The 24843-nt window shown below is 44.4% G+C and overlaps 1 protein-coding gene across 2 annotated transcripts in view; it reads right to left on the minus strand.

The window, feature by feature from the left end:
* The window catches only part of unc5a (unc-5 netrin receptor A), a 149463-nt gene continuing 124620 nt past the window's right edge, over positions 1 to 24843 (minus strand). The window contains exons 8-16 of one of the 2 annotated variants that reach the window (XM_085369652.1): positions 22073 to 22303; positions 21004 to 21306; positions 16908 to 16995; positions 16282 to 16450; positions 13931 to 14164; positions 4664 to 4813; positions 2661 to 2825; positions 2365 to 2543; positions 1 to 257 (exon numbers count right to left, since the gene is read on the minus strand). In XM_085369652.1, coding sequence (XP_085225778.1) covers positions 92 to 257; positions 2365 to 2543; positions 2661 to 2825; positions 4664 to 4813; positions 13931 to 14164; positions 16282 to 16450; positions 16908 to 16995; positions 21004 to 21306; positions 22073 to 22303 — 1685 coding nt within the window. In that variant the 3' untranslated portion in view covers positions 1 to 91. Of the gene's footprint in view, positions 258 to 2364; positions 2578 to 2655; positions 2826 to 4663; positions 4814 to 13930; positions 14165 to 16281; positions 16451 to 16907; positions 16996 to 21003; positions 21307 to 22072; positions 22304 to 24843 lie in introns of both variants that reach the window. The other variant, XM_085369644.1, reaches the window with a different exon arrangement.

Genomic DNA, 24843 nt, shown 5'->3' on the forward strand with positions numbered 1-24843 from the left:
CAGTTATTGTTTTTTTATGTGTGTAAGAATGCGTATTAGTGTATCACGTTGTGTACTTTTCCTCGGCACCAGTCTGTCCCTCTTTTCTAGGTTAGCACTCGCCATCGGAGACCAGGAATATCATGGCTTCCTGTTTGCCGATGTCGGCCATGACCGTGGCCAGCTGGTTGATGTTGCCGCTGTGGAAATGTTGCGCCTCCCATAGGTCCAGGATCACAGAGGTTGGGCTTGCTTTGGATGCAAAGAAACTCATGTGTCTGCGGGGTGAGAGAGAGCAGAGAACACAGAAAATTAATTAAATCAAGCAACGCGCACACATCAGAAAGCAGAGCCTCTCATTTTCTCTCCACCTAAAGAGTGTCAGGAAAACCTTTCACCGGGTATTTTATTGTGCTGCCTCTTCTTCTAACTCTGTCAATGTCAGGTTTTATTGTGGGTTATATTGCTACATCCTGATATCTAGTGTCGGCGCACTAAGTAAAAAAATGATAAAAGCTACAAGAACACAGTCGGAGCTCTCGAAACTGCCGTTACGTACAGACTCTCTAACAATTCTCATTTGAAGCTTAACTCCACAACCCTCATTCCCTCTTTATTTGATGTTGAAATTGGCCCCAAAATCCCATATAGTAAATCCTATATAGACTTTCACAGTTAAGTCGGAAGTGACCTTTTCTATTTTGGGAGCAGAACCTTTACGATCAAACCCAATCAATGACAACAAAGCAGTGGCCCGAGTCAGCTGGATATTTGATGTTGAGTGGGACCTTATCCCCGCGGTAGCCGAAGATGCTTGTTTGATTAAATGGCATTTCTCTGTTTTTCCAAATGTCCGGGGCTTTAACTCTTATGTAGAACCCACATGACATTAAAAAGGAGAACGATGTAAAGCACAAAGAATCACCGTGCCGTGTGGGTGTTTCGGTGAGGGGGGAAAGGGGAGACAGGAAAATGCCACCGAGCCTTTTTCACCTTGAGAAAGGTCAGACGGAGTCAGACTTCCTCGTGTGTTTCTGTTTGTCTGGTGAAGCATTATGTGGAGGTTATAAACACGTGAGTGCAGCGGTAGGACACAAGCACCGGGAACACATCGTCACCGTGCTATTTTAAGTCAATTGGATTTTATAGAACGTGAACGGCTCTGGCTCTGCATCAGGACAACGCAACAAAGAGGAGCGTTGGTCAAAAAAAAAAAAATCTTTTGGGAATGAACCTCTGTGTCATTATTAAAGTTTAAAAAAAAGAAACAAATGTGTCAACCCTGCTTATTCACCTCGCCGCGTGAAACAAGAGCTTATCTTGTATGGCTCAGACGCAGCCGCTCGTACCGTCCTGGGAAAGAAAGATCAAATAAAAGGTTCTTGGCATTTTAAGTTTTATTGATTGGTCCCGTTCCGCTCGGTCTGAACACTTTACACGCGCAGAAACAAACACAGAAATGCAGCATGACAGAATGCCAAGGAGCTGCAGCCTTTTGAGGAAAACACGTTGTTAAGGACAGATCAAACAACGGAGCAGTTGTTCCTTCCTGAGGTCTAAATGAGAATTGATTATGTTGAGCAAAACATTGCTAATTAAACCTGTAGTGCATCAATTCAATTTGTGATTAATTGGGGTAAATAAAAGTTGATTGGACAAATTAAGTGTACCTATTTGATTTCATTACCAGGTAGAAATTAAATTGGAGGATAAGAGATCAATGCCCGACTACGCTCTTGTTACAGGTGCTTTGGTGATAGAGTACAGTAGCTGTGAGAACGAAGTGGTCGGCACAGATCCAAACCTATTCCAACTTTATCCCCCCCCCCCCCCTCCCCTCCCTGCCGCTGATGGGCAGCTAGCTCGCTGCATTTCCAATTACAGCTGTTAAGCAGAATGTAGCAGGTAGAAGTTTAGCTGCAGACTTTAAGCTTCTTACCTGTTTCTGAGGGAGAAATGAAGAAGGGGGTCATGTTTTCTTGCAGAAATGATAGCTGTATCCATCAAGTCCGCATTAATCCTATAATACTAGCTGTGTCAAAAGAGGATTAGCTTGCTAAAGCATTACTCTGTTTACCTGAACTTTAGGAAAAACACTCCGCTGAGGTGAATCACTCCACACCGATTGTGCTTGATTACTGAAATTTCACAGTTTTTCTGCCAACATCTGTATTAGTACACCTCTTTACTATCATTATTTTGAGTGAGCTGTATTCACATATTGTGCATAACTCTGCTGTGAAACCTCACTTCCAAGAGGTTTGGATAAATAAGGCTCATCAGAATTTCTTCAGAGCTTTCAAAGCTAAGCCGCCGGCTCCGACATGCCTTGACAACGATCAGATCAGCAATCAGATAGGGCGTTATTGTAAAGCTGATCTTTACCTCTCAAGTTTAAGTCTTTGTGCTAGCATTCTCCAGTCGGCTCCGTTGGGACAGGGGGCGTCCAGGCTGCTGCAGATCTTCTGCCTGATGAGGTACGGGATCTGAAAGGCGCTGGGTCCCGCCAGAGCTGTGGCGTTACTGTCCATTAACAGAAACTCAGAGTCCAACGCTCGAGTGTCCTGGAAAGGGGGGACAAAAAGCCACACAGGTTTTCTGAGCTCAGCAGAAAAATCATCTCCTTTACAAATACCCAAAATGATAAATAGCAGCTTTTAAGTGAGCAGAACGAACGTTACCTTGGCAATGTTAAAGTCCAGGCTAAAGCTCTGTCCCTCCCCCTCCACCTGCCACACACACAGCTGGCAGGTGAGCTCGCAGGTGCTGAGGCTGAGCCGCTCCAGAGTGAACGTGCAGTGCAGGTACCGCTGGGAACCGTTCCAGATGTGGTAGAACGGGATCTCCTGCAGTAGAAGAAGAAGGAAAAAAAGAAGCACATGCAGCAGCACAGTCAGAACTGCATGTCTGAAACGCGCCACAACACGACCGCCTGCCTAGAATACACTGAGATTATCATTAATTACACTGACATAAGCTGTCATCATTATGGCTAAGTATATCTGAGGCAGCGGAATGACAACGTTCAATTAAGTTAAAGGGAATAAATGCGCTGTTACTGACAAATAGAATCTTTAATAGGAGTTAAGAGCTGCCAGCCCGACTCTGCTGATAACAGAAGAAATCAAACTTTGGATTTTAATAGATTACACGCGCAATCTGTCACGCTGGCAATGGAAGCATTTTTTTTTTTCCTTTTCATCTATTTTCATTAACTTGCTTTAGCTTTGTACTAACTTTCAGGCAGATATATAAATGGTGGCGTTAGTGTAAATGCTGAAATATCACACCACTACTTTAAAGCTAAAGCACATCACGCGGCGAATGCATAAGCATACTCAATAGCTGCTGTATCGGCTTCAGCTTCTGTCTAGCAAACGGATACCAGGGAGTCTTTGGGAGAATGCATTTGAGGCTGCAATTTCTACCCCCTCTCTCGTCTGCTGCATATTCATAACTTGTTTGCATTGCACTGTTGTAATGCTGGAGAAAGAGGGGGGGGAAAAAGTGCACACTAACTCCTCGCTTTACCAGAGTTCAACGGCTACCAGGGTTCTCAGTCGAAAAGAAGTGTGGCCTGCAGCACATCCTACTAACCAAATGGGGGCACTGTTACCCAGGCAGACTGGCAACAGAGCAGCCGAGTGAAACACACAGAAGTCTTCATGGGCCCCAGGGAGACTAAAGGCCTTTTTGACTGCACTGCTGAGAGGGGAATAACACTTCCAAATGAACAGGCACAGTCCAGAGGAATAAGCCTCTGTTCTGGGTGCATTGTTGCCGCCTTGCTTGCTTGGCACAGTCTGCATGCTCTCATTGGGGACCCGGTACTCAATGCTCACATAGTTACAGCCAGAACATTTTCTAGTCCTGGAACATCCCTTGTGTGTGCATATGTCGGGCTGCAGTGTAACTGGCCACGCGCAGGTGCGGGGAGTGCAGTAAGGTGGAGCCGATCCAAAATTCAGGTTGCAAAGTTCGAGATATTTACATACTGCTCTATATTTCATACGAGCCCCCTTTGAGAGAGCGACAGCTAGTATAATCAATCAGCTTGCAGCCCTGAGTTAGTGCACGCAATTCAGCTCCTCTATGCACATGTATACACTACGTGCACACTCGCGGTCTAGGCACAGGGGTGCACACACCCCCCCAAAAAGAAAAAAGTAAAAAGGTTCCCTCTACTCTGACAAATGACTAAGTTCCAAAGTGTGCCAAGAACAGAAAAGGTTATTGGACAGCAGAGTCCTGCAGTAACAGACTTAGAAACACTCCTTTGTGTGAATCTTTAAAGTGATCAACTGAAGCCAAACCAAAACATGCTTAATTAACAAGTCTGGCCCAACTCTAATGAAAAACAACTTTCCAGAGACATTAGGAGACCACGAAGCCTCATTAACAATAAAAAAAGTTTCTCCCAAATAGCTTCTGAATAGTCAGTAACTTTTTAACTTTTGTTAACATGCGTTCAATTCATTTTTTACTTTTCTGGATGGCTAATTTAAACTAACAAACGGCATAGATTTTAAATTGAGCTCATAAACAAACACATTTGACGGCCTTATTACTGCCGGTAAACAAATTTAACAGATTCGGCCAGGCACTTGTATTAAATCTCCTTACTCCCGCACTGATCCAGAGCGACTCCCTGCCCCTGCAGCCCCTCAAGGGCAGCCCAACGCACCTGGTAGCCGGCTAGCAGCTTGCTCCTCCAGTGCGCCTGGGGCATGTCATGGATGGACAGGCGCAGGTTGTGGTAACTGTCTTTGAAAAGCAGGACGTGAGGCTCGTCAATCAGCCGACCCCCGAGCTGCCGCTCCATCTGCATCACCTCCTGATCAAAGAGAAAGAGGCGAGAAAAGGTGTCAGGGCTCGGGGATGAGAGGGGGAGGTACATTTACCAACACACTCGCAGAGGTAAGTGAAAACGTGTAAAAACAATCCATAACTGTTTGCTGTTTACACTTTGTCTGGTGCATCACTCACGCACACAAAACGGTACCGCTTTGGAATAAAAATGTATCAGCGCACACACACACACACACACACACACACGGGTGCACGTCCAAAGAAATACACAAAGACATGGTGGAGACACTGAATAGATTTAACTCAAACAGAGAGATACACACAAAGGCCTGTTTGCGCACACACACACACACACACACACACACACAGCATGAGCATGAGGCAGGGGTACAGTACATCTGAGGAAAAGAAGATAGTGTCTCTGCGTGCGGCCACAAAGGACTGGACCGACTCGTCTCCACGGTGCTTTAATGTCATCGCAAGGTTGATCCTCTGCCTCGGTTTGTATATGCCAGTGTTTTCTGCATCTGCATTAGCATGCAGGAACTGTAGCCATTCCCAGCCTACTGGCTACCTGGGCTGTGATGAAGTAAGTGAACGAGCCATTAGTCAACTGCTCATTGTTCTCGCATGGCGAATCTCCTTAATTTCATTTTTGTTTTTGTGCCAGTAGAGATTTGTAAATGCATGCTTAATATTTTAATCTCTGTGGGACTTGCTCAGTGGACCATTTGTTGCCATCCAAATGACCATCTGGAATGGGATGATAATATCCGGCACATTTGCCTCTGATTTATCAATTCGCTTTGAGCTGGATGCTTTGTGCTGAACATGTCCTCAGAAATCCAGCGCTTTGGTTGCCATTCACATGTGCTGCCTCATACTCCAATCACAGGAGCATACTACAACAGAGAAAACAGGCCTCTGAAATTAGTGGTGTGAAAAGACCTCCAAAATAAGACATGTTCTTTTAATCTGTCTGAGGAGGGGAAACAAGATGGCAGCAGAAGGAAAACAGTCAGCCCGGGCGCTCCTCGGAGTCGTACCTCAAAGACAACAGCTCCGAGAGGGCGAAGTGCGTATAGATGGCTGCCATATGTTGAACGCTGCATGCCAGCATGGTTGCCCATGGTATGAGTTCAGCAAAGACATCCAATTAAGGTGGAGAATGGTGGTAATTTCTATCTGCACAACACTGATTCAATTTTCTGCCCTCTTTCCCAGGAACAGGCTAGACTGATTCCAATTATAATGGAAAGAAAGCTGTTAATTATCCATTTGGAATCTCTACCTGCGTTATTTCATGTGCGCTCCCCTTTGACGAATGAGCAATTTTTGGTTCAGGCCGACAATTGAATTTCACTGTTTGTTCGCCGCATTGTTAATTTCCATGTTTGCTTTGTGCTTATCTTCTTGTTAACATGATTATTATGCCCCTTGTGATTATCTAGATTGATTCCCGAATTTGCATCGGATTACCTTTTTTTTTATTTTAAACCATAAAAAAAAAAAAAAAAAATCTAAAATGATCTGAATGTATGCATCTAGCTGGAATATACTCCTCCATGCTCTGCCAGACAAGAGTCTTGTGATGTTACCCAGTCCACTTACTCAGAGAGGGAAGGTCAGACAATGGCGCTGAATCAAAGCGTCGAGGTCTAATGAGTTAATAACAGAGGGCAGCGCGTTCTCCACAGAAAAGCCCTCTGCTATTATGTCTCTTACAGATACAAAAGCCACATTATGTGGGCTTCCAGAGAGGTTCATTTAAACAGTTCTTAAGCACAATTATTTGTTGGGCGGCGATTAGCATTGCAAATTGGGTGTTGGACTTTGATCAGGTTTTGACCTATAGAACAGATCTATAGCCCCGCTAGCAGCAGAACGAGTGCAGAATGCCAATTATCCTATTATCAAATGTGGCAACTAGAATGAATACTAACTCGAGCCGCCTAGCAGCACGTCAGGTTCAAGGCCGGCACACTTGATTACAATCAAAACAGGGTCTGGGACATGATTCTCTTGCTACCTGACAGGGATGATGCATTTGCTCCTTTAAAGTGTGCTCATGTCCTCGCTTTCAAAATGACACCGTCTCGCCCGCATGTTGTTTGTGTGCGTCCGAGTGGCTGTGACTGTGTGTGTTGCAGAGTGGCTTTTTTCTGCAGGATTTCAGCATATGTTCTGGACTGAGAGAATAATGGCCCTCTTTACGCCCCATTATCCTGTTAACAAATGACAGTGTGAGCGAGCTAATAGATGAGAAGCTAAATTTGACCGTATTATTTACTCTTTCTGGGAGGAAAACAATGCAAGGTTTGGAATTAGTTTATCAAATCACATATTAATCATGATTGCACCAGCTCAGTTTTGTTTCCCCCAATTCAGGGGAATATAATAAGAGCTGTTTTCTCCTAAGGCACCCTGAACCTGTACAGCTATGGGAACATTAAGATGCATGAGATGGGCAAGAAGTTCAAGTACCGCAGGAGAAAAACCCCTTTTGTTCTGACGGAATTCGAGATAGCCTGGGGTGTGTGTGAAGACTGTGAATTTAGAGTCAGGCAAAGCCAAGACCACCCCCTGACATTCAATGAGGCTGGCTAAAGAGAGTGAGATAGAGCAGGGAGGAGTGAAAAGAGCAGGAGCAGGAGAGGAGAGAGACAGAGGCAGCTTAACATTTGTGTCTCCAGGTCACTAGAGTGGCCAGCTTTAGCAAGAGAGATAACAGGATTACTGCAATCATGGCCACAGTTTTCTATGACTTCAACCCCCTTTATACGCTCACTCATGTCCCCCCACCCCACTCTCCACCCATCCCTTCGGCATGGACCAGAGCTGGGACTGTAATGGACTGGGGGCCGGGCTCCACCAGGAAACAAGAGACACTCATACAGCTAATCTCTCCGGGCTGGTGATGACAGAAAGAGGTTAGTGGCTGCACCGAACGCTCTCCTGCGACAGAAAAGAACAGCCAGCCTTGGATGCCGGGTGGAAACACAAACGAAACAAATCAAAGTATTAGCAGAGGCGTATATATTAAGAACCGGACTGGCACGAAGCTGCAGACTTTCCCCTCACAGCAAGGCCAAGCTGCTTCTTGTGGCCTTGTGTTGTGCCGGCTTTGTGTGTAGCAAACTGATTAACACAACCAGCTCTAATGGAGATTATGAGTAGCCTTTGATCAGTTAATTAGTCAAGCTACATGTCATCCGAAACATGGAGCTATACATGCACACGGGCGGTAATATCCTCATAAACTCGTCCTCAGCCCCTCACTCTCGGCGACACGGTGTCATCGTGTTTAAAAATGTGCATTCATAGTGAATATCCATTTTCAGAGCTGCTCTTTTCAGGCAAATGCATTTGTTTATAGAGAGTAGCCTGGCTATGTGGGCTCCATAAATCTGTGTATTTGTCAGCAGGATGTGACAGGCTTTTCCTCTCTGACTGAGAGTCTATCGGTCTGAGCTCCAGTGGCCGTGCCCGCTACAGTCAACTCTGATTAATAACTACAAATAGAAGGGACTTGTCTGCTCAGTTATAAATGGGGACTGTGTTTGCAAGGGAAAAGATGCGCATTCTGCTTAATAAATCACAGAGCAGGACGGGAGAAAAAAAGCACACAGGAACACAGAAATATAATATGGAAACAATTTCTCAGCTGGGCTCAGTGATAAAGCTGACTGTCTTGTTTAACTTAATGCCAGCAATTACTGGGCTATGCTCTTCTGTTTTTCTTCTAGAATTTGTTGCCAGTAACTTTTGTAATGGAGGGATCAGAAAAAAAAAACAGTTTGTATTTCACTCCGTACATGCTGCTTTTCTCTTCTCTGTTACAGAAAAGCTAAAAAGTTTCCGCTCAAACATGGCTCGCTGCTCAGCAGCTAGCAAGGAAACGTCATAGTGGGAGCACATAAACAGTTTATGAGCCCTTTTTAACGCAAATAAGAATCATTGCTCGAGGTCAAACACTGTACAAAAAGAATCCAGGGGCCACTATTTAACCAGCAAGACATCAATTAAACACCCATTTAAATCCTGGAACATACATTTCTACAACAGGGAGACAGAGAAGCTAAATGTATTGGACTCGTAAGGTGTTACTGATGAGGGAGTAAATCTGCAGTTGGAAATAAAACACCAGGAGTACAAAGAGAGTTCACTTTTACCTCAGCATCTAAAAACCACATAAAGGTACAACAATGATTAATTAGACAAACACCTGTATACACGTGACACACAAGATAAGCCACCCCTTGTATCTTGGCAACCGTGCCCTTTTATTGCCAGGCAGCCATTCCTTTTGGCACCAGTTTTAATGGCTGCTACATCTAAGCAAATTTATCCGAGTCAAAAAGTATTTATGATGCTTTGTTTTTTAAGATGATCTTTTATGTTGGTGATCTGTCAACTATTTACTTCAATTATATTTGCACGGTGCCAACAACAGTTGCCTCAAGGCACTTTATATTGTAAGGTTAAGAGAAAACCCCAATAGTCAGATGACCCCCTTTGAGCAAGCACTTGGTGAAAGTGGGAAGTAAAAACTCCCTTTTAACAGGAATAAACCTCCAGCAGAACCAGGCTCATGGAAGGGGAAGTCATCTTCTGTAAACAGTTAGGGGTGACACGCTGTGGACGAGAGCCAGAGATTAATAATTACTAATGATTAAAGTGGTGTATAAACACAGAGTGTGAAAAGAGATAAGAGAAGAAGAGATGCTTAGTGCATCATGTGAATTGCCTAGCAGCATAGGCCTATTATAACAGGCAATTACTACAAAACAATGGAAACTGTTAAGCTCAATATCAGTCTGAATTGATAGCGGTTATGGGAAAAAGTAAGCATCATGCCAGGAGTTAAACTGAGCCAGCCAAGTTACCCTACCATAAGATACTGAAGTTATTTTAAATCTCTTCACTCCATCTTGTATTTCAGTGCAATATTACACAACGTGTTTAGTTTATCACAAATTTATTTTAGCTACTAAGTATTTTTAATAGGGAAAGTGTACAAGTACACCAAAATCATCTCTGATGAGAACCTTGCACTAGATTATAATCATATACACTGCCCTGCTCGAAGAAACAAGTCCCACTAATATTTCCCTGGATCATGTTTAGACTTGATGAGTTCTTTACAACATTTATTTCTGTCTAGAGATGCATTACTCTTGTGCCAAGATCTTGTATTAATGCTGCGAGAGTCAGACTGTTGCGTAAAGTCTTCTCTAGCCCACGCCAAAGATTCTCAATGGGGTTAAGGTCTGGACTCTGTGGTGGCCAATCCATGTGTGAAAATGATGTCTCATGCTCCCTGAACAGCCCTCTCAAGATTTCTGTCCAATAAATCCTGTCACTGTCATCTTGCTAAACCTTGAGTGCAATGGAAGGCTGTTGCCTATTTGCTTAAATCCAGGTGGTGACCTTTTTTGTGTAGATATAGGGTAGGTCCCAGTTTTTCATGTGGAAGATGGTCAGTTTAACCGCAGGTGGCATACTCGCTCTACTTTTAAGATTAGGCTTAAATTAAAACTTTCCTATTTGATAAAGCATACAGTTAGGGCAGTATCAAGTGGCCATGAATCCTCCATTACTTACCCTGTAGTAGGTCTAGGTTTATTGCAGAGGGAAGAGATTTTCTTCTTCATTTACATTTTTCATTCTATGCATAGATACACCACTTTGCATTTAATCATTGGTTATTGTTAATCAACTAATAAGCAGTCTCACAGTCAGTCCCACCCCATCTTATCACATCACGGGATTTCAGAAACTAATGGGTGATTATCAAGGCACCTGGGTCCATTTTTTATACTGTCTATTGGCATGCTAACATACACAACCTAAGCAGCATGTTGTCGGCAGGACTGTCCCAATTAACAGCTGCTCCAGCCTTTGTGGTCTTTGAAGGAATTGGGACACACGTATACTTATCGCTTGTTAGCAATGTTAGCTAAAACCCGATAAGCATGTCAGTGGGAGCATATAAAGAGCTCTTTCAAAAGTCGAACACAGAACAAAATTGTACTATTTCTGCTACAACAATAATTAAACAAGAAACCTTTACTATATGCTCTATGAGCCTGCGTTTCACAATGTTTCACCATTAGCATGCTAACAACGGTCACTGGCAATGCTAATGCTATCACTTGCTAATTAGTATTAAAATCAAAGCCACTGAGAATATTAAGTTTAAATTATTGGACAAATTATTTGAATTGTGACAACATTACGGTGCTATCGTACAATCTACCTGAGCATCATGCCTAGCTGTATAAAATGTCATTTAAATCTGTCAAGTAGTCAGAGTGAATTGAAATGGTGGCTCAATCTGACAAGTACTGCCAAAGCAAGCAAATGAATCCAATCCAGATATTTATTAGAAACACTACTGCATCAGTATTTATTATGGTTTCTTTTACAATGTACTGGTTAATACGGGGGAAAAAAAATCTGTGCTTCAACCTCAGTAAAAAAAAAAAAAAATCTGACAGGGAGTGGGTGGTTTGTAAATCATTTTTTAAATGTTTTTTTTAACTGTACAAAAAAACACTGGCCTCACAAACACAGACATGTGGGTGTAAAGGAAGCACATTTACTTATCAATAAACACAGATTTTTCATTAATGTTCCGCTATTCAAATTTGGATTATGCTCAGTAGAAAAACATACAGACTTTCAAAAGCTGTCAGATTGTATAGAAAAGCAGCTGCACCATATTCCAGTCCTGGAAGACACCCTTACAGTTAATTAGATAAAGGTGTTAGGTGTATCTCTCCTCCGAGTTGGAGGCTTGCTTCACTGCAGTTGTGGAATGGCAGAACCTCAGTGATGCTCTCCCACAGGTTTAGCTGGAACAAGCGAGCGCACAGCGAGGGCGCTACCAAACGCTGATTATGTCGCCTCTGCTGCTGTGCCAGCCTTGGCTGGGCCGATCAAGAGTGGGACACACATTAAATATTAACTTAATTGGTCCCAGCAGAGCCATGCTAACATACGGCAAGCATCAGACGAAAATGTCACTGTTTCCCCAGAGCCCCCGCACACTTAGGATCAAAGACAATAACATTGGTTCTAATCTGCTGTAATTGGGAGATAAGAGATTCAATGGTACAGCATGCATAAGTGTAGCTGAATGCATTTGTGTTTGTGCGTGTGCGTGTCTGTCATTCTCCCTGATGGAGGCTTGTCAGCTCAGAGTGACAGCCAGCAATGGGACTAGTCAGAAAAGCTCAGCATCCCTTCTGGTTTCTACACTTTCCTCTCGCCACTGAACATCCATTTTATCTCTCGTCATTGAGCAGCCTGTTTAATGCATGGAAAGTTAACATCTGCGGTGGATTAGCAGGTTGCAAGTGTGGTCATAAAAGTCACATGTGCTGAAGGTGTACAGTACATACACTCTTCACTGCACCACCTCCCGCTGGTCCACCACTCTCATGCACTACAATTAACTCTAATGGTAGCCATAGTGAAAGTCTAATCATAAATGGTGCATTTTAAAGATAGTGATTAGTGATTAGTCTGAACCTCTCCAGGGAAGTTTAATCTCCACTCAAAGTAGTTAATGTACTTGCTAAATGAACTGCTCCCTCCATAATAGCACCAAGAGCAGTGTGGAGTCGAGATTACTAAGCAGCGTGGGCAACGTTCTAAATCATTCACTAAAAACTACAAAACCCTGGAGACGCCGTGGCTTACCACAGCACCAGGTTGTGTGAGAGACGGGGAACTAATGCACTCAAGGGCGTCGAGGGAGCTGCAGAGTATGGCAGCACAAGTGCTGGAGTCAACAAGCTCAGATGTCCTTTTCTTGGCTAAGAGAGCCGGAGAATAGCAGAACAAGGGCTAGCCAGAGGGAGAGGGAGAGAGAGAGAGAGAGAGTTTTTGTGCACCAGCAGCCTTCCTGCATCCAACGCAGACACACAAGGTCATTTCAACAGTCGCACACTACTGGGTCATCGGATGAGCTGAATAAAGAGAGCACGCTACTGTTAGAGCTACTCTAATGTCAAGTAAACATATGGGCTGAAATGCATCTGAGGAAAAACACTCTTTAGCTCCCGTGTCACATTCTTTTATACACAGTTCATGAGATTTTTCGCCAGGACTTTTCCTGAGTGTGCCGGCTATCATGTGATAGCAGCAGGGGCAAAACTGAAGCACAAACGGATAGACGTAAGGCATGAGAGTCTGTACACAGTTTCCATCTCATCTTCAACTCCCTGACTGTGAGAGCGCTAATTTCAGTGCAAGCTCCCATTGACTTTCGTTTGCCGATGTCCCGCAGACGTCCGTAGATTGCGCTTGTGGAGGGGAGGTTAGCCATTAAAGCCAGCGAAAGTGGACTCTAGCGGGAAGTGGCACTTGTGGCTGTGGGTGGTGTCAGAAGAAGAGGAAGAGCTCAGAGGGAGGGGGGGAAAAAAAAGAGGTGTGGAGAGAAAGAGCAAGAGAGAGAAAAGAGCGAGCGCACAGGGGTTGCTGGGAAAAGATTGGGACAGGCTCTCCTTTTAATTTACTAATTAACCATGCAAATGAAATCTTAACAGGCTACTCAGAGGCAGTCCTCAGGGGAGGGAGGAAGGCATTAGTGCTTGATTATACTCTGTCCATGTGGAGGGGGGGAAAAAAGCGAAGTTGAAATATGCTGTTGAACAAAGTGATGGGAAACTTCTCGGCCTGTGGCAGCCAAGCAGAACCACAGCTTGGCTGAAGGGAGTGAGATGTCTCCGTTGACATGGATGGAAAAAGAAAAGAAAAAAACAAAACAAGAACAGCAATCCAAAACACATACAATATATATTATGTGTTTAAGCTGGATGTGTGGATTGTTTCAACTGACTTAGGGTCAGTGTGTGTGTGTGGTGGCGGGGGGGCAACCATCATCTGAACAAATGGCACAATCCCGAACTGTACATGGTGTAATCAGGCCTGCGATATCATTCAATTTATCATGGCTGTGCCTACCTCCTACACGTCTGTGCCAGTTTCTGCTAACCTTTCAATGTGACAGACGAAGCTGTTAGACATAATAGTCCACCTATCGCTCAGCTGATTCGAAACCGGCCAATCTCAGGCCTCACAAACTGCCCGTCACACACAATAACAGGCAGCGCCACAATTTTCACAAGTTTACCTTGAAGACGTCCTGCGTGTCGTCCATGCAGTATACCCTGATGTTGTATTCCAGCGTGGAGCAGTAAGCGTCCGAGAAGAGCACCAACCTCAGGCGCTTGGCGGCGCCCATGTGCAGGGACTCGCCCACCAGGGCGAATGTACCCAGCTGCTCCGAGAAGAGCCGGCACGTCTCGGCCTCGAGCTGGCAGTAATAAGGGTCTGACACCAGCTCCTCTCCCATCAACAGGACGTCCTGGAAGAGGCAGGGGTGGGGGAGGAAGAAAAAACAAAGTGTGGATAGAAGGTCAGGCACCCAATTTATGTAGGAGGCAAGGGCAATGTGTTTGCCTGGATATCTGGTGTGTATGTGTGTTTGCAAAAGGCTTTTAGGAAAGCAGACTGGCGCAGTAGAAGGGCATCAAACTCTATTGTTCGTGCTGTGTGACAGAGTAACATCAAAGGTATCTCGCTTCAGATTCCTTTTTCGCCGCACTACGACTTACTACATCCTGACATAAAGACACACACCTCCTCATACAAAGACATACATCCTATAGAACACCATCAGTTTCCTTAATAATGCATGAACGAGGTATTCAGTTAACATGAAAGGAGACTCGAACAGATTCCTGGCAAGAACAGACGCTTCTGCAGAAAGGAAAGACTGGAGGTGCACTGAATATTGGATTATCGGGATTGCTGGAATCTCCTACAACGATTGTTTCAGATTTGTTAAGAAAGGTGAAAACAACTTGCCAATTTATCTGCAAAACAACAGTCTTGCCTGATGGTGAAAAGTGCTGAAAAACACTAACAGGCAGTACAAGAATTAATTGGTGCTTTAATTTGCCACGGAGAACAAAAAAAATGACAGGTTTAAAACAAAAACAGAAAAAAACCCCTCAGAAACAACACCTTGCATTTTTCATCGTCGTTACAGAGCTGAAATCCTGCATCGCAAATCCATCCTTAACAAGGATGAGGTACCTATGAAAATATCCCATTCCATCACAGTACGGGATATTTTTCATGAGATAATTCCACTGCTCTCTGAGATAATTTGATGGAGACAAATTGGACCCAAGGTGACAACATTTTCTCTAAAATCCCTTCATGCCAGTTGACTGACTCTACCCATTAGCCAATCAAGCTGAAGAGAGCATTCTGCCTGCCAAATGCCCAGCGAGCCCCTGTAGGATCGATTCAACCAGACACCATCTACATCAATAGAATTAGTATTGACACAATTCATTTGCTATGCAACCACAATGGAGTCTCACTTTTTCATCATCTTAATATTTCTACAGAGTGGAACAGAGACCGAGGTGGCTCAATTACGCCACTAAGCGCTCGCTCTACGAGCAATTCATTCCTCTTTCTCCCTCTGCAAGCCTGTTATCCATTTTCACTCTCTCACCTTGCGTCGTCCTCGCCTGCATGGCGTTCCTCTAGATCTGCATTACCTGCCTGTCTACTTTTCCTCTCTCTCTCGATCTTATTTCTTTCCCCCCCCTTCCACTTTCCGTCACACTCCGCAGTTATTTCCACCCTCTCGCCTTCTATTCTCTTGTCCACCTGGCACTTTTATCCCCTTTGGTGTCCACGCAAGCCAGGCCGCTGGGCTATATTTGGTCCAGCCGATGATTAAAAGGGCTGGTCTAACCTCTGCCTCAGACAGGCCAATCCATCCCACAGACACCCCACCGCTGCCACACAGGGGGGGGGGAGGGAGGCTGAATAATTTATGCACAATATCGAACATGAAAGAAGACCTAGTAACACTCTGAAGCCCACCAGCACCCTTTCCAATCTCTCTGGATTGTCGAGATGGTTACACTACCTCAAACTGTGCTTGTTTGTGTGCGTGTACCTGTGTGTGTGTGTGTGTGTGTGTAGGCAGGTTCTTCCCAACTGCATCCTATTGGAGTCTGGCACTTCTGGTTACTTTCAAATTTCATGGATAGAAAAATGGGGAGGGAACTCTGTAATTGGAAGCCGCGGTCAGAAATGGTCAAGGAGCACTCAGAGGAGTACTTTGAGGATCAGTAATTTGCTTAGAGAATGTCTGTTTTGAGAAACATGTTGCTTAGCAACTCATCAGCTAGAGAGCCAGCGCTTCCAGGCTTTTGTTCAAGCCCCGATGAGAAAACACCTGATGGTCAATAATTTAAACCTGATGGAGTAGATGAGTGCCGGGTCAGAACTATCTCCGCTATATACCACTGAGTGCCTTTCAAGTCACTGCTGAGCAAGTTTGTACTTTTTTGGGGAGAAAAGCTCTGAATAAGTTTAGAAGACTTTACAAATTCACTGGATGGCAACTTTGTCTTTCTCCAAAGGATTTGTGCTGGAATGATAGTGCCGTCTTACCTCCCAAGCGCCCTCATAATTCTGCTTCTTAAGGCGCACGGCCCAGTTATCCAGGCATGCATCAAAGCAGTGGTCCATGCTGAGGATAACTGGCCGGCTCAGGACCACCCCCGGAGGGCCACAACTCACAATGGGGCTGAGAAGGGTCTGGCAGCCAGCCACGGGTAACCTACACCGGGGAGAGGAGCAAGAGAGAGCGATGGATGCTTTTCCTCATTGAGATATAAGTGAGAATTTATCGGTCTCTTGTAAGCAGGATATGATACTGTCACCTCTGCAAATTATCTAGCAGCTGTAACAGAGAATCATAAAAGCCTGCTGGACTCGCTGACTTGTCGCACCAAGCTGTGATGACTGAGTAATAACATGACACTACCGCGGCATGCTGCAGTGGCTGTGCCACGAGAGACTGAAGTGCAGCAAGCCAGATAAACAGTGTTTTCCCAAACAATTCATTTAACTTAAATAGTGCACATCCCGGTAAAAGGCTACGTTATTTATTTACATCCTTTCTCCACAGTACTGGCACAGACTGCTAAGCCGTTCCTAATGGAACAGTAGAGCATCAAAACAAACAGCCTAGTGGCAGGGAAGACTGCCAGTTAGACAGCGTTAAAGAGACCCACCTTAAATCTTCCTTCCTCTGAACAGTGAGATAAATCTCATAGATCTTTCCTCTGGGGATGGCCTCGGGAGGAATGAGCAGACTGATTCCTAATGCAAATAACAACAAAGGGAGAGAAGAGAGGAGGGGGGTGAGCAGGAGGGAGGGAGGGGGACAGGCTCATTTGTTCAGAGTGAACAACGCTTTTGTCATCCCACAAAGGAAGCCAGCCTACTCGACAAAACTGTAAGGCTGCAAAAACAAAAAACAAATCTATTCTGAAGGTCAGAGGCAGCCTCCTTCAGGTACAGTAGATGCAAATCTCTGCACCGGCAGCCGAGGCGGCACACGTCCCCACGGTCAACAATTAGCTGAGACAAAAGCGCACGCTGCATCGCAGTTTAAATGTCCTCCGTCTGCCACCAAGTAGATAATTGAGACCATGGAACAGACTACTCCAGGAAAATTGCACTTCCCCAGGAGAGTGTAGGAATGCACACCGGAGAATAGGCAGAGCTATTGAAATAGCTTGAGTGTTGTGGCATTTGAGCTGTGTTTCCGGTGCCAAAATCATCCACTTAGAATCCCATTTTAAATGTTGTACAAATAGAGACTATGTGACACAATCTCAACAGTCTCTGCATGGTAAAACTGGGCCTCTATTCACCATAAAACATCTGTTTGAATAAGGCGAAGGTGCCTAAATGCTCACAGCCTTGTCTGAATCTATAAACCATGTCTTCCATGTGCCCACTCTGAAACTGTGCTAAATGACAGTATATCTGCTTTGAGTTGAAGCATAAAAGTGGTGAGATTTTTTCCCCCCCCCCCTCTGTGTCCCACTGAGAAGATGGGTGCCAATGCGTGGTATGGTCAACATGGCTTTGAGTTAATCCATGCATAAAACATCTTCAAGAGAGTGGAAGAGAGGCACAGAGAGAGAGAGAGTGGTGGCAAGGAAACAGGAAGGAAAAAAAGGCCCCTTTCTTCCACAAGACGTACCAGCATCGGCTAATCTGGACAGCTTACAATGAGCCAAATGAAAACACTGTCTTCCAGTATAATTATATAAGCTCTAATCGGCTAATGTGAAGAGGGGAAGCAAAATAGGGACTTAATGATGACGCGGTGGACTTTTTATATCTTTTATAAGGCTGATCTTTGCCGTCTTTTTCCCCCTTCTGTCTGTTCTCTTAGCATAAAACTGACACTTGTGGACATTGGCTACAACCCCCAACCAGCTCTGTCATTAGCCAAGGAAATAATTGGAATAATTTGTTATAGATTTTATTCCACATCTCTTTCGGGGCACGGCCTCTTCGGCACACACTCATTATATCTCATCTTGTCACTGCACTGAATGTTCTTTTTAGTTATTCATGCATTGCTGTGTAGATGTGGCTTGTTGACAAATATAAGCAGAATCGCTGTTTTTTTTGTGTGATTTAATGTTGGATTAGTGACTTTTTCGGTGTCCCGTCTTATTTCCCTCATAACTGATGGAAACTAATTTGTATCCCATACAGAAATACAGCCTGTGCACTTCATGGCTGTCCTGGCATGAACCTATTAGGAAACATGAGTTTTAAGGCTGAATAGTCTGCAGTGGGCTTCAACAAGACAGTAATGTTTATGGGACTGAGCCGTTATTGTTCAATTCTCCTTGCAAATGTCCAGTCACAGACACTAAAGCAGGTGTAATAAAACATATAAAGCCAACTCGCTCCCGCAGCATTTCCAAACACAGAGCAGATGTTAAATTGTTTAGATCATGTTTCTTTGTGAGCTTAAAGTATAGCTGTAAACAGAGGAACATCCTACAGAGGATTAAAGATGCCATTGCATGACACAAACTTACAATACAGGGCCCGAATAAAACAACTGTTTTTACAGTCCAAAGTTGTTGTTTTTTTATTCCACTTTTATGAATCACGTTTATAAGTTTGGGAGCAGTAAAGTGGAAATTGCTTTCAAGTTTGAGGTTTCACTTCTTATTACGAAGAAGCCAAGAGCTGTAAACAGAGAAACATACGGAGTGGTGGGTTAGCTGTTCTCTGTGCAGTGTTTGTGACTGTCATTCTGCATCAGCCGCTATATGGACCTCCAGGGCAAAATCAACTTCTCGAGACTGACAGATAGTCTGCTGCACCTTATGTCTGCAGCACAGTTGCCTGTTGTCACAAAGAGCTAACAAAGAAATAATGTATGGAGTGCTATTAGTTCAGCCAGCAACTGCATCTTTGGTAATAAATAATAATAGACGATAGCGTGAGCCTTCATCCATCCAAATGATGTTACCAAAGAGACGTAATAACACAGACTATAGAGAGGCAGCAACCACATCACAACGGGTTTCTGATCAGACCTTCTGATCATTTCCAACACCTGACATTTGATTTTAGGATAAATTCAAAACGTTAATTACTGTTTAAACTGAGCTATTGAAAAATAATAGTAGGTTTGTGAAGGTCCCGTCTCCCGTCATCCCCAACTGGTCACAGCAGATGGCTGCCATTATCTGAGCCTTCTTCTGTTGGACATTTCTTCCTGTTAAAAGGAAATCTTTCCTTCCCACTGTTGCTAAGTGCTTGCTCATAGGGTGATATTTTAATACTGGTGTTTTCTCTGTATTACTGTAGTGTCATCACCTTACAGTATAAATTGCCTTGAGATGACTGCTGTTGTGACTTGGTGCTATAACACTGAACTGAGGTGAAGATCAATTTCTAGAGCAACCTTTAAATAAAATGCAAGCTGCATGTCTGTAGAACTTGCAGCTTGCATGCATTTTAAATTCTTCAATGTTACTTTTTGCACTCACTTTTTTTTTCTTGTCATAACTTTCATTTATTTTGATGTAATTCCCCATTTTTTTTGCACTTTTACACTTAAGGAATAAGAAAGTATCAAAGTTCTCAGGGTCCACCATTTGTGTCCTTTTAGCTCCTATTTTAGCCAAGTTCTCACAAGCACATAAGGGGAACCTTTGAGTGACTCAAATGTACATTTATTGGTCTATGCCTTGTATGCCCCTCATGTGGTGAGTGGCACAGCAATTTGGAAATGTATACATAATATTTATATATCTATATATATATATAGATATATAAATAAACCAGCATAGAAATTATAGTAGAACTTTGATGTTAGCTTTAAAAATGATAGAAACAGGGAAATTGGTCCAGGCTTTAAGCCTTTATATGCAGCAGAGGAAATATAATGGAATTTTGACTCAGCAAAGCAAAATATAAAAAAATCTTCCCTAGCATTTCCTCTCACCTACCTAGGGCATCCAAACAAACAGTGCAGCAATGTAGAGAGAAAATGCAGAGAGGCTGGAATAGGATTACAAGAAAGCAAAAGGCCACAACAACCAAAGCGGATCCAAATAGGCCTATTTCACAGCAGCTTTTTTCCATAAAATGTTGGCGAAACACACATACTAATGCCATTAACAGAGGTTCTGTTTTATTCAGGCACAAAGCCTTTATTAATGTGATTAGTAACACCTGTGTTTCCCTGCCATTTTATGTCAAATTGGCTGCAGTGTGGCTATGGTTTACTGAAAACCATTAGCCACAGGCCTGCACGCGCTGGTAATGTGGGCACGAAGGATTTGTTAGTCAGGATAATACATCATGTTCGGTGGTTGGAAAGCAAACAGAAAAAGATCCCCTGAGGGTACGAGGTTCTCAGGGGGACCACCCTAGTTAGCAGCAGAGCCTCAGGTGGGTAGAAAACTGTTTGGTAACCCCACACTACTTGCCCCGGGTAGTAAATACTTCCTCCTGATGTTAACCTTATTATTTCTTCTGAAAACACACATTAAGGCCCAGTAATGTACTGCACTGGTGTTATTTGGTCTCAGAAAAGGGAGCATTATGATGCAATATGACATCAACCAAAGCCTCCAATAAATAGCCAATAAATATGACTTTCTGTTTACAACAATAACAGACATGTAGCAACAGTGAGCTTTTTGTTTACAGGTGATTACAATATGTGAACAAAAGCTTAAGTGGAAGTTTTTTTTGTTTTTGTTTTCTAAGCCAAAACAATTGATCTGAACAGTGTGAGAGTTGGAATGAAACCTAAATAGACCTTAATGAAGAACCTACCTGTGTTGGGGATAGTCAGCCTGCCGCCTAGGAAGTTGAAGGTCCCATAGGAGGTGTTGGCCACATCGCGGGGCAGCGTTTTAAAGTAGCTCTGGGTGGAGAGCCTGCTTACAAACTCGGCAGCAGCGTCAGAGTTGAGCTTGCCGTTGTGCAAGGTGTGTGAGCCGTTGGGAAGCGGGTCCAGCAGAGGCCCGTTGGTCATCGAAAACTTCCCGGTGGCATCGTGGCGAGAGCGCAGGGTGCCTTGATAACTGGTGGTGGTGGTGGTTAGATCAGGCTGGATGGTGAGTAAATGGGAGTTCTCTGTTTAGATGATAAAAAAAAAAAAGCAAAAACAGCAAAAGACAAAAGCAAACGTGTGAATCTCAAAGAGTGGTGGGAGGAAGGCTGGGGAGGGGAGGGGAGGGAAGGGGTCCCTACATCACAGAGACAGACCTCGCACTCTCTAAAGCTGTTGCGAGCTGCACAGAAAACCGAAACAAACACAGAAAAGAAGACACATGGCGCAGAAAACAAGAGCACTCGCACGCGCACGCACACTCTCGACAATACACAAACACAAATTCCAGTCAAAGCCAGTCAATTCCCATCTTCTCTCTCTCTCCATTTCTCTATCACTGTCTGTCTCTTTAGCAACCACACAATCAATTCCAAACAGAACTCAGATGCAGCTTAGCATCCAGAATATATAAAGGCTTTTTTCCCCCCTCTCACACTGAATCACAGACACAGCAACCCAGTTCCCCATCTCCATCCAACTCAGACAGTTGTATTTCTATTACTCGCTGTTAAACCTCTGAGGCTCCACACAGGCAGTAAACAGAGTGGGTACATTTCCTGACAATAAGGTGCTGGCGAAACATAATGTGTCAGGCAGGCAAATAAACAGCTCGTGCACCACACACACGCAACATAATAAATCTCGCTTAGACCACAATCCACTGAAAACAAATTCGCGCCACCTCCACAACCACAAACAAACAGCACCGGTGGTACATGTAGATGAGTGCGGCACAGTCACTGTGGCGAAGACGGACAGACGAAAGCGGAACAAAGAACAGTGTCCTACTGCTGTGGGGGGGAGGCCTGCGTGACCGCGGCGCCCACACACCTGGCTTGCTGGGCTTGATGCCCATGGGCTGGAAGCCAGTGGTGAGGATGGAGGAGTCGGCCACGTCGGCATCCAGGCCTTCCTTCTTGCGCCTGTAGACCAGGACGACCACAATAAGCAGCAGGGTCAGACACAGGGCCACGGCCACCATGCCCACGTAGAGCGCCACATCCTCAGCTCCGCTCACGGCTGCAAAGGGGAGGACAAAAAGAGGAAAGAAAGAAGAGGAGGAAAAATTACTAATCAAGACTGGAGGATGCCCTCTGGTGTTCAGTGTTAATGTCATTTTGAGCTGCTGCAACATGTTCTGTGCAAAGGTCTCACTCGAGGACCTGTTTCATGGCATGAAGCATTCCTTCGCTGCCACCTAATGTTGCTTGACGCCTTCATAAAAAGTTAAGGGAGCCAACATTATCAAATACTGCAGGCCAGAATTTCTAAAACTCTGAGGTCTCGATGTCAAGCTGTGGGGAAAAAAAGCTAAACAGGAAAAAGCAGTTTCTGAAGCAGATTTTCACCGTTTCACTGTCACATTTTTTCATTTCTGCACCGGATAAATATATCTTAGGCCAGCATGTTCTTTTACCTCTCTTTCTCTAAGCACACAACACCCCAAGAGAAACAGAGAGGGGAAAAAATGAAGCATTTGCTTATGAAATTCTAACTCCTCGTATTGACTGCCTGTCTCCCAAAAGTACAGTATGAAGCTGACAGCCAAGCTGAGACAAACATCAATGTGTCTGCTTGTTTCTATCTATGCACTTGTGTGTGTGTGTGTGTGTGTGTTTGTGTGCAAGTATGTGTTTTGCAGCAGAATGGGATTTGCCACGGCTGTCTCCCGGGGCTGGGGGAATTTGGTGGTGGAGGTGGAGGATGCTCCTGGGGCCTTTGTGGAGGGCCATTGTGCTGGTGAGCCACGGGGGCGTAGCGCTGTCAACTGAACACAGTCAAGGAGGGGACGCGCTGAACAGCGCAGCTTTGAGGGATGGAGAACAACAGCAAAGGTTAAAGCACTGCAGGCTGGCATGTGGTGAGTTGACAACAAAAGGAGGAGAACAGGAGCAGGGAGCGCGAGGGGAGCAAGTGTACAAGAAAGAAAACGCAGAATTAAAGAAGACTAAAGCGAAGACAGCGTGTGCCTGCGACTGACAGCATGTGGGATTTGCATTTCAGCAATGAGCAGCAGTAACACGTCCAAAAGGTTTGTGTCAAAATCAACCTGATTACCATTAGGTTTGTCATCTTTTGATAAATATCTCCAGGCTGTCACCACTGTGTAATCCTACTGCATGACAGGAGCCGCGCTCAACCTCAGAAACGCAGATTTGACAAGTTTTAATTGGTGTTTGTAAAATCTGTGACACGAGAACGCCACAATTGAATTAGCGGAGCGCTAAAAGTTGACGAGAGAGAGAAAGGGAGAAAAAAATAAGCTCCCTTTCTGTCTGCAGCTCTCATTTCTATTCATCTCTTTACATCAATTTGTCCTTGCCTCTCCTTTTGCCTTGAAAAATCCATCTTTGGACAAAGCTGCCTGACATACCCAAGTGTTTAAGAGAAATGCCAGAATCTATTTCATGGGTGATTATCTCAGTACAATCTGATACTTTAAGTAGCGGATTATATGCAGCCAACCTCTATGGCAGCTCTTCGTAATGCCAGAGATCTCTTGACATGTAATCGATCGCGAATGACTGGCTGAAGATAAACACGAGACTGTGTGTTTTGTTCGTGATGCTACGTAGCACACCTGCACATAACACACGTAAAGCATGAGGACTCTTATCTGATGCATTCAACCTTCCTCCACCTCTCCTCTTGTCCATTTACCTGCCTTTGCCTCGCTCTCCTTAGAGAAGCACCGAGGTGCTTAACTGCAAGAAGCCTGGCTAAACTTTCCCTCCCTTTCACAATGAGCTCCAAAAAAAGAAAAAAGAAAGAAAGAACAAAAGGATGAGAGAGACTCTGGCTGAACTTCTCATTAGAGTTCCCAAATCCAATTGTCTTGGCGAGCCAAAGGCCAGATGATGCCGTGATATTTGAACTTCTTGTGCTGCAGTCCGCTGGGAGATGTGTAGTTTGACTAAAGACAAAGCAACACCCGTCAGTGAGGAGACGAGCCAGCTGGTTTCCGCTGATTGGATAAACATAGCCTTAGATTGGCCGGTTGCTGTTTACTTGCTAAGGGCACACCAAAGACAACTGGCTAACCTCAGATGCAAAGATCCAGTATCTCGACTCTTCCCTTTTCCCAGCATCCTCGCGCCCAGACAATAAAGCCAGCCAGTCAATCAAACAGCTCTTCCTTCTTTCCTTTCTCTCTATTCTGGCTGTAATCTCTGGTGGCTTATCAGAGCATCGCTGAGTGAAGTTTTATCTGACCCGCCAGGTGTCCTAGCGAAACGATCCCGATGCTCACAACAACCCTGACCAACAACTGCTCTCAGCTCCTCCTGGCCCCACTCATTGATTTTCATGATGCCAGCCAATAATTGAAAGGACATCCATCACAGTTTAATTGACATAGCTAATCAGGTTTTATAATTGGATGGGCTTTACTTTAGTCCCTCTCTCACACTCTCTCTTTCCAATCGCACTCCACACCAATTTACCTCTCTTCCTCTCCGCCATCAGTCGTTCCATCTTTCATTTCCACTTGCCTTAATTGCTGGCAAAAACTTTTGATTCTCTTTGTGTGTGACCTCTCGTCATGAGTGACACCCGCCTGA

The sequence above is a fragment of the Diplotaxodon limnothrissa genome, linkage group LG2 (genome assembly GCF_057381915.1).
Source record: "Diplotaxodon limnothrissa isolate DT_005_m linkage group LG2, D_limnothrissa_male_GT1.1, whole genome shotgun sequence".
NCBI lineage: Eukaryota > Metazoa > Chordata > Actinopteri > Cichliformes > Cichlidae > Diplotaxodon > Diplotaxodon limnothrissa.